This window comes from Lactuca serriola, chromosome 7, assembly GCF_051521515.1.
Source record: "Lactuca serriola cultivar US96UC23 chromosome 7, Lser_US96UC23_V15, whole genome shotgun sequence".
Taxonomy (NCBI): domain Eukaryota; kingdom Viridiplantae; phylum Streptophyta; class Magnoliopsida; order Asterales; family Asteraceae; genus Lactuca; species Lactuca serriola.
In genome coordinates, this window is record NC_136414.1 from 193,159,075 (window position 1) to 193,168,988 (window position 9,914).

The following is a 9,914-nucleotide window of genomic DNA, read 5'->3' on the forward strand; positions in this document are numbered from 1 at the left end:
GAAGATGCGTAGGGTCCATGAAAGACTGATTCTGACCATGTTGACTGATGTTGACAAAGTTCTATGGTATCTTTCTTTTTCCTTTTTAGTTTAGCTCATCCCGAGCTCATTTTAGTCTTGTTCTAACTTCAGGACAAGTTAGGGTTAAGCTTGGGGTGATTTGATAGCTTATTTTATTTCCTTATTTTTATTAGTTTATTTTTGATTTTTAGATCTTTTTTATCATTATTGCATTGTATTTTATTTATTTTCTTTATTATGGATCATACCGGAGACTTTTTATGTTGCATGAGGTATTTTGTAGGGTTTTGGAGCTTGTTGTGGTTATGGTTTAGCTTGGAAATGGGCTTTGTGGGTTTCCGAGGCATTATTGGGCTTTGCGGATCCACTAAGGGAGATTTGGGCTTAAAAGGCTAAAGACTTGGATGAAGTGGGCTTGTGAAGATGGATCATGGATTGTTATTTTGGGCTTGGAGCATCCATATTTGAAGCTAAAAGATGATTGGTTAATTTGAATCATGTGGGATATGGAGGGGACCAAGAGAATCTTTGGTAGTGGGATGGTTAGTGGAGGAAAAATGAGCCAATAGCATTCCAGCAACACTTGCGCGGGTGGAATTTCTGTCGCGCGGGTACCCGCGCAACTGCCCATTTTTGGGCATTTTGGTCATTTGGCTTACCATTTACCTTGGGGTTGGATCTATCAGCTATCACTTCGATTTTACACCATTGAAGACCAGGAGAAGGCGATTTTGGAGCTTGAAACTCATTTCTTTTCATCTTTCCAAGTTATTGGTAGTTTCTTTATGCAATTAGACTTTTGTGATTGTTATTCTATTGCCATGAGTGGCTAAATCCTCTATTTTGGTGGACCTTGGCTAAAACCTTTGAATGTATGTGGGTTTTTGAAGGATTTATGCTTATTTATCATTTATCTTATGTTTATGATTCTAGTTCATATTTCCTATGCTTGTTTAATGCTTTGATCATGACTTGGTACTTTAATAAGCAATTGTTAGTTTACCTATCACATTGATGTGAGATACATGAACATAGTCATCTTGGCTTTTTTTGACTTACTAACTAAAAATTCTTGTTTCTGATCTTACAAATGTATATGGACAGATAAGTGGAGAAAATGGACAACAAAGAGATCTTGGCTCTACTACATCAACTACTATTGCTTCGTGACCGGATTCTGGTAGCAAATGTATGTGACATACTAAATGCAAGAAATAACTATGTATTTCCTTTGTTTTGTTTGTTATAACATTCTACTTTTATTTATTCTTATTATATCATTATACTTTAAGTAACTTCATGAGACTTTTGATGATTTTGTTTATTTAATTCTTTATAAATTTACATTATTTGTCCTATATAAGAAAGTTGATAAATTTTTTTCTCTAACCCTTAGATTTTATTAAAACAAAATTTTTAGCATGATTTTTAGGCTCAACCCCTTTATCAATTTAGGGTTTTCACTTTTCATAGTCGATCGAGCATTAATCCATCACGATTCCGACCTCTACATTCCACAGCAGTTACAATCGTCGGTTCCTCATTAGTCATTCCCGCACCCGGCGGTAGTCTAGCAGCGCTAGGCTGCAATCAACGGCACCGCCGGTAGTCCAGCAGCGCGAACACCTCCAAATCGCCACTCCAGCAGTTCCAGCAGCGCCAGCTGCAATCGACAATTCGACACTAGCCAAGAAATCATAGGTAATACTCTTTGACTTCATATACATTAGCAAACCTTCAGCAACCAGCTTATGCAACTTCAGTTAACTTTGCTAATTGCTTCCGTTGTTGAATGGAGCGAGTATTCAAGCTTAAAAGCACACATAATTCTGTCTTCTGATTATTGTAGGCAAATTTCTGATCGTTCTTCACCTAATTGTTAACTACACTATTTTACTGTGTGTGTGATTCTCGATCCTAAATTATTGTTTTTCTTTTGAGTTTGTTTACTGAGTATAACTGTTTAACTGTTCTGTTGAAGAGGATTTACATCGAATTATCTGTTCAATGCAAAATGCGGATGAAAAACAGAAACAAAAGTTCAGTAATATTGCCTCAGAAACTCTCTAACGACTCCATTCTTCAACAGCCAAAGTAAATTTCCGTTTCTTCTGTGTTCATTTTAGGGTTCGAGACTGATATGCACACATCAATAACCTACTTTAAGCCAATTCTTGTTTTCCACCAATGTATTACTAACTATGATTTCATTTGTCATGTGTTCATTTAGTTCTTATGAAGGTGAAAGTCTACTCCATCTTCTTAACTCGATTCAAAGGTAACAAATACATTGCATTACAATTTACAAATTATAATGAATTTAAAGTATAATACATTACAGTATATACTTTTATGCCCTCACCAAAATTTCTACATTCATACACAAAGTAAAACAAGCTTATTGTGTTTGCACCAGAGAACTCAAGTTAGCTAGACTTTCAGATGAATCTTTACCTCATAAAATTTGGCTTAAGGTTTTAGTTTTCTCTTTAAATCTAGTTTTATTTTATAAGTTGTTTCAACTTTGACTGATGATGTTTTCTATATGTTCTTTATTAGCAACAACTTTCAATTGGTGTCAATGATGTGACACGTGTGCTTGAACGGATGCCACCACTTCATGGATCTTTAAGTTCTCCCACAGAAAGTTCTAATGCTAAAATGTCTCCCCTTCATTTGCAGGTTATCTGGGACTTTAAAATTGTGTAACATTGTAAAATTTGTTTTTTTTGGCATGCAAGGGTAAAATGGTCATTTAGTCTCATATTCAGTATAGAAAAGAAAAGATGTTATGCATGCTACACTTTATCCAGGACTTAATTTGAAAAAGAAAAGAAACAACCCCTAAATGCTTTATGGACAACGACTGTTCCCTTTTTGAACTGAAAATGACAACTTTACCCTTCTATGTAAAAATGATGCTAACTAAAAACTGACTACTAAAAACAGGCCATACTTATAGCAACAGACTGCAACCCTCGATCGCTTACAAAGCACCTACCTAGCCTGGCCTCTTCTAGGGGCGTTTCCGTCATTTTTGTGAAAGATAAGAAAGGGGGATCTTTTAAACTAGGTGAAATTGTGAATCTTAAAACGGCTATGGCAATTGGAGTCAAGGTAATATTACTACAAAACTTGAATTAGTAGTACTCTTCTAGGGGTGTTTCCGTCATTTTCATTTTTGCTCTTTCTCTCATATATTGTTTTGCTTCTTTTAGGCCAGAGGAAATGCAATTAACAAAGTCATAGCCGAGATTTTGGGAGATAAAGACATTGCGGGGCCATAAAATCGAAGTTCAAGGAGATGTGTGATGTGTTCATAGTCTTGGCATCAACTTGAAAACATTTTTGTTAAGAGGGTGTAATTGAAACAATCATGGAACTTCAGGGGCTTGTTTAGTCTATATATAATTTTATATCAAGGACAATCTAGTAATTTTAAATGTTTACAACTGTTTTCATGCAACTACCAATAGTTACTTATTCATGGTGTCATACAAGGGCTTGTTTAATGTCTCCGGCAAGTATAATACAAGAATCCCTCCCACAATCCCACATGCCCCAAACACCATAAACGGAAAACCACCACCAACAACCACCACAAAAGGCACCAATATCGCACCTAACTGAATCATCTGGGTCCCACATCCAAGTGCGACATTTCTCACCACAGTTGGAAACAACTCCATTGCATATATAAACATCAAATTAAAAGTCCCCGCCATCCCAAATATTCCCAAAACTCCACACAACATCGTAACCTCCTTCCAAATCCCTCTGCTTCCCAATATCCCCCCGATAATACAGAACACCCCACTGAACCACTGTGTTCCAATCCCAAGCGGCTTCCTTCCAAATCTATCAATCAAAATCGCGGTCAGTAGATACGCTGGCATCTCCACAATAGCATTTAGTAACACAGCCAAATAGAGATTCGTTTTTAGATTCACAACGTTTAAATTCAGTCCGTAGTACACGATTGAGCATGTGAAGTCGACTCCCATCACAAGAAACAATCGTTTCCTCGTTAATGGTGACTTGATCACATCTATCACCGATCCCCTAACCACCACAGTTTCTATGGTTTCATTTCTGATAGTATTAGAAACTGTGTCATGATCATGATCACTACTACTATTGCATTCCTCGTTTAAGGCAATGTAGACATTTTTAGGGAGGTGTTTCCCATTGGATTTGGCTATACTATGCATTATCTTCATGGCTTGATCGGTTTTCCCTTGAATAAGGCACCACCGAGGGGATTCGGAGATGAAAGGGAGAATGAAAACGATGTAGAGGATGGAGGGTATGGAAGAGGCGATGTAGAGGGAACGCCATGAGTATCGGAATATGTACGCTATGCCTGAGAGAAGGGCTATTCCGATTGAGAAGAAATAGAAGGTGGACATTCCGGCAATACCACGCTTGGTGGGACCTACTGGCTCGGTGGCTAGAACAAAAGCGCAGAGTCCAACTCCGCCAGTGCTGAATCCGGTGAGTACACGGAGGAGGACGTAGGTCCAGTAGTTGGGGGAGATGGATGTTAGTAGACCGAAAACAAAGCTCAAACTACATACGATCGTTAGCGACCCTTTTCTTCCCAGTTTTGAATCCGATAGATGACCGAATATTCCAGCACCTGTGACGTAAGATTTAGTCTAGAGAGAGAGAAAAAGAGAGTGTGTGTGTGAGTGAGAGAGAGAGAGAGAGAGAGAGAGAGTGTGTGTTTTACCTATCATGCAGCCGGCGAAGAACAGAGCTTGAACCAACCCAACCTTGTATTTTTCTCCACAAACCAGACCCCACTCAGCCACCGTTGACCACCCTTCACCATCATCCCAACGCCATGAACCTGGGTCAAGCCCACAAACGCTCTTGTCAGCGTCCCATACACATCCAGAACCTGGTTCGCATGTCCAACCCTGTTCACAGTCGGCGAAGATCATAACCATGGTGTGGATGGATTGGAGAGCCCAAGCTATACACGTAAGAATGAAATGTTTGAGCTGCCAGAACCCAAACTCGCCGCAGTATTTGGTTAACATTTGGTCGACGGAGAGCCACTCGAGTGGCAGTTCATGGTCGTCTGGAGGGAGGAGAGGTGGCCGGAGATCATTCAAAGCCTCTGTATGGTGTGACATCGGCGGTGATAAGTTTGTGAATCAGGGAAGATATTTTATTTTTGTTATATAAGGGAAAGGATATGGGTGATTTCTGAACATAAAGTGCTGGAAAACAGGTGTTCTTGGAAAATAAAAAACTGAGCCACTTGTTGATGACATCATCACATGTTCTTTTGATTTCAAGTTGTTAAGGGGTAAAGTTTTAGAATGGTCTTGATCAAGGCCGACATTCTCTTTATTAATTTTAATTTTTTTCCTAAAATTGGAATAATTAGATGCCGCCGGGGAGGGGCTACCGGTAGGAAAGGGTGGTTGACTGTTGTTGAACATGTTGTACAATAATTGAGTTCAATTCCAAAAATGACCATGATCTTTAGTGACAGAAGTAGATATCTCAATTAACTCATTTTGCCCTTCCTGTAATATCCAAATTTTATGGATCAGTAATGTGATCTTATAGCTTTTTCAGGAAATAAGTTTGAGAGTTGTTTATATTTTGAGTTGGTATCGATTTTAACTTTGATGATTCAAAATGTTAATAAAGAGTGTGCTTCATTAGTTTGTCCTTTGTACGTAATCAAAGGGATAAAAAAATAAACAGTTATGGCGTATATGTTTAAATAATCATATCATTTCGATTAGAAAGGGAGGCAAATGAAGGGTGCACAAAGTCGTGCAGGTTGGGAGCGAAACACCGGTGTCACAATTACACCACCGGGGGTACCACATAATGTGTGGGTTGGGTGGTTACATGCAATCGTTGCTCCCACCCTCTTTTCTCTCATCTCTACTTGTAACATATGCATCATAACTTGTACCAATATGAGTTGAAAGGGATTAATAATAATTTTCCTTTATTGTGGTTGGAAGGAATGGAAGTGACAGAAAAAAGAAAAACTTATATAATTAGATGGATGTAGCCTTTAACAAGCGGGGGGATAGGCACCCAACAACATATTAGGAGAGTATAGGTTTTATATTAAAACTTGGTTTATGATTTATATTTCATACTATATGCCCTTAATAGTCCATAGCCAATATATATGCTCTCAATAACCATATTGGGCCCAAATACTACTACTAATATACAAATTCTTAAAAAGATGCACGGAATTAAGTACTTGTGTTTATGAACTTATATTGGGTTTAAAATTGCTTTTGTTAGTAACTTTTAACTTATTTTTCTATATGAATATGAACTTATATATTCAACTTTTTGAACTATAATATATGATTTTGTAGGATATGATTGAGATTCAAGTTGTGTTGCCAATAGTCAATAAATTATATGATTTTTTTCAAATAAATTGTTTGAACTTTGAAAGTCTTTGAAGTTCATGGTTACTTGATAAAGGGAAAATAGTTTCTATTCAATAATGACGAAAAAACATAGAAACTGATGTAAGGACTAGGTGACATATATGTTGGAATCCTCCACCCTAAAGCGGTAAAGCCAAATCCAAAAAATAAGTTTTCATCAATATTTTTTGGAAAAATTCAACCAAGTTATAACTTCTATTAATTAGGAGAAAGGAGTTTAAAGTACGTACATGTATGGTTGTAACAAAGTTAAATATGATGCAAGAAATAGTATGATCAAAATGGTGGCCATTTGTGGCTCTAAAAGAATTAACCTAAAAAGAAGAGAGAACAATGAATAATCACGATGACTATATTATCTTATTATGAATGATATTCTAGTAGGTTGATATTTATAAGTAATAGAAAGAATCCCACACTACTAACAAATTTATAACCTTTTTAAAGGAATCCAAACTCCATAATTAAGGATAGATCAAAACTCATATGAGCAGTGACACCCAAGTCTATAATCCGAAACTACTTCTAACACTTTTACAACTTCTTGAAGGAGTAAAAATCATGAAGCTTGTTGCATAGTACTTAAAACTAAGGAATAGACAACCGTTTTGTAAAAATATTAGCCAACTGGAAGGTCGTAGGAACATAACGAACACTAAGGGCTTGAGAAAACAATATTATCTTGTATAAAATGAGTGTCAATCTCAATATTTTTAGTGTGTTGTTGAAAGTCCAGATTGACCTCTAAATATGTAGCACCAATGTTATCAAATAAATACATAGGTGGACAAGTAATAAGAAGTCACAAACTAAAGAGACAACTCAATGAAGTTCAACAACGATGTTTGGACAGGGAAGAGACACGTTGGATAACAAGACCGTGTGATGAAGTACCATGAAGATTAAAAAATATCTATTTTACCGATGCCAAATATCATTGTTTTTGTATCAAGTCAAAACTTTAACTCGTAATCTGAAAAAAAAAATATCATTTTCATTTTTCCGTCATGTCGTTAGTGTAGGAGAATATAGGGTATGTAGTGGAGATCTAGATACCAACTTGGATCGTGAGAACACTTTCCGAACTGATATTTTTACCCTATGCTTAGGTTGCAAGAAATTCAGCATAGGATAATTCAAGTGGACACTTACGATTCTAGGCACAGAAATCGTAATCCAATTGCTAGAAAGATTCATGTTAGAGTTTGAAGAAAACGAGAGCTAATTTTCGGATATCTCTTCACAATAGGAAGAGCGTTTATATAATAAACGAGATTAGGGTTTCATTAGGGTTGGACCGTCATTAGTTGCTTTGGAAGCAAGTCAGGGTAATCCGGATTTAATGAGGCTTTAGGGTTACCAAAACTAGCCAGGGGCTCTGCTCCTTGGACCCCGCTAGGGGCGGTGCCCCTAGACTGTAACACCCGTAAAATTCAAGCCAATTTAAAACTTTTTAAACAATTCAAAACCCATTAGTCATTACAAAATGTTTTCAAAATAACTTAATATCATAATATCCCAGAAACATAGTCATAAAAAGTGAGGAGCTGTACGATCACGCCTTTGCCTTGCCACGATCTCCTGCTGTACCTGAAACAATAAATTGAAACTGTAAGCCCGAAAGCTTAGTGAGTTACCCCCAAAATACCGATACACATAGAGTCCACATAACCATGTCAGCAACATCATAACATAACAAACTGAACAACATATAATGGGTCCACAACTTTGCAGACTGGATTACCCCTGGGCCCACAGTCTGAGTCTGGAATGCCTACCAGGCCCTCAACTCACATCTGGATTGCCATCGAGCCCTCAGTACGAGTCTGGAATGCCTACCAGGCCCCTCATCTCGTATCTGGAATGCTCCCGAGTCCTCAATATGAGAATGGAATGCCTACCGGGCCCTCAGCTCATATCTGGAATACTCCAGGGTTTGTTGGCTACCGCACGGAGCAGTACCACGTCAACCCATCCCACATAACATATCAACATAATACATAACTACTGGGCATGCAGATAATCATATAACAACATAGGTAGTCCTACAGACCTACCTAACTAGCATAACCACTAGTATGCAACACTAACTCATACCCAACATCTAACACTGCTAGGATAACATATCCAATGGGCCGGCCTTGGTGTCTTAGACCCCTTAGTATAGTGAGGATAACTCACCTGACATTGTTGAAGTCCCGCGGATAAAACTCCAGCTGCTGGTTCCAAGCCCAAGGTCCAACTCACACTACAAAAGCCCAAAAGTAAAATAATAGGCCAAAGCCCAACATATGGCCCAATTTACCAAATTGGGTCCAAGCCTATTCATGGTCTTATTCTAGGCTTAACATCATATAGTCATTAAGGTCCAAACTATGGCCCATCTATGGCCCAATTTTCCAAATTGGGCCTAAACCCTTTACATTGGCCTTACCCTAGGCCCATTAAAATTTAAATTATTTTAGCCCATTTGCTTGTTCTTGGATGGCCCATTATTATCCCAATCATCAAAGCCCAATAGAAAGGACCAAATTAAGGCCCAAGTGAAATTAGGGTTTCACATAAAATGATGATTAAGGTTAAGTTTCCTACTTAACCCATTAAGGACTTAATCCACTAAGGACTTAATCCATTAAGTCCAATATGCTTAGATTAATTTTTTTGCCAATGATTATTATTTAATATCTCCAGATATTAAATAATTCATGTGTGTCCCGATTAATTCCCCAAATTAGGGTTTTATTGGCATTTGGGTCTTCCGAACCCTAATTAGGGTTTCTAACCCAAATACTAGCCCATTTAGCAATTTGTTGGGCTTTTAGGTCAATTAGGGCTTTATTGGGCCTATTAGGCCCACTAGAATATCATTAAGTCCATTAGGGTTTTCACTAAGCCTAATAGGCTTCATTGGGCCCATTTTACAAGGCCCATTAGGATTTCAAGCACCCCAAACGAATCAAACTCAACGAGGCAAGCACACCGCCACCCGACCCGGCGGCCGGTGGCGACAGCTGCCACCTCACGGTGGTGGTTTTAACTTCTTTTCATTATTCCATTTTTTGTTACATTTACATTGCTAAATCCCAATAATAAACACACACACAATTGACGAACACACACACAACCACCCTCGTAGTGGCCGGCGGTGGTACACGGTGGCAGCCACCACCTCACGGTGGTGGTGGGGGCTTTTTTTCCGGCCAACTAACACCCAACACCACTTCACTATCCTGAAAACACGCACACACGAGTCTTCTGTTTGAAGAAGGCGTCCACCACCCACCTGGTGGCGTAAGGCGGCGGCAGTCGGCAGGAAAGCAGCAGCAGCGGCGTCTTTGGCAACAGCCACCATGGCCGGCAGCCATGATGGTTTCCTCGGGTTTTTCTAGCCAATCGAACACATACACACGTAATTTGACTAACAACAGTGACAAACGCACATCCCCGACA

The 9,914-nt window shown here is 38.5% G+C and overlaps 2 protein-coding genes across 2 annotated transcripts; one reads left to right on the top strand and one right to left on the bottom strand.

The window, feature by feature from the left end:
- The first annotated feature begins 1,428 nt into the window (after nucleotides 1–1,428).
- LOC145061682 (Ribosomal protein L7Ae/L30e/S12e/Gadd45 family protein) lies at nucleotides 1,429–3,504 on the top strand. The gene is made up of 7 exons (XM_079009217.1): nucleotides 1,429–1,722; nucleotides 2,005–2,115; nucleotides 2,252–2,299; nucleotides 2,438–2,495; nucleotides 2,581–2,703; nucleotides 2,971–3,138; nucleotides 3,240–3,504. Exons 2-7 carry the CDS (start codon nucleotides 2,036–2,038, stop codon nucleotides 3,306–3,308), a joined length of 546 nt encoding a protein of 181 aa, XP_078865343.1. The 5' UTR covers nucleotides 1,429–1,722; nucleotides 2,005–2,035; the 3' UTR covers nucleotides 3,309–3,504.
- On the bottom strand, nucleotides 3,401–5,230 carry LOC145061681 (organic cation/carnitine transporter 4-like). Its single transcript, XM_079009216.1, has 2 exons — nucleotides 4,754–5,230; nucleotides 3,401–4,660 (listed from the first exon to the last, which is right to left on the bottom strand). The coding sequence occupies exons 1-2, from the start codon at nucleotides 5,160–5,162 to the stop codon at nucleotides 3,498–3,500; spliced, it is 1,572 nt and encodes a 523-aa protein (XP_078865342.1). The 5' UTR covers nucleotides 5,163–5,230; the 3' UTR covers nucleotides 3,401–3,497.
- Nucleotides 5,231–9,914: the final 4,684 nt, after the last annotated feature.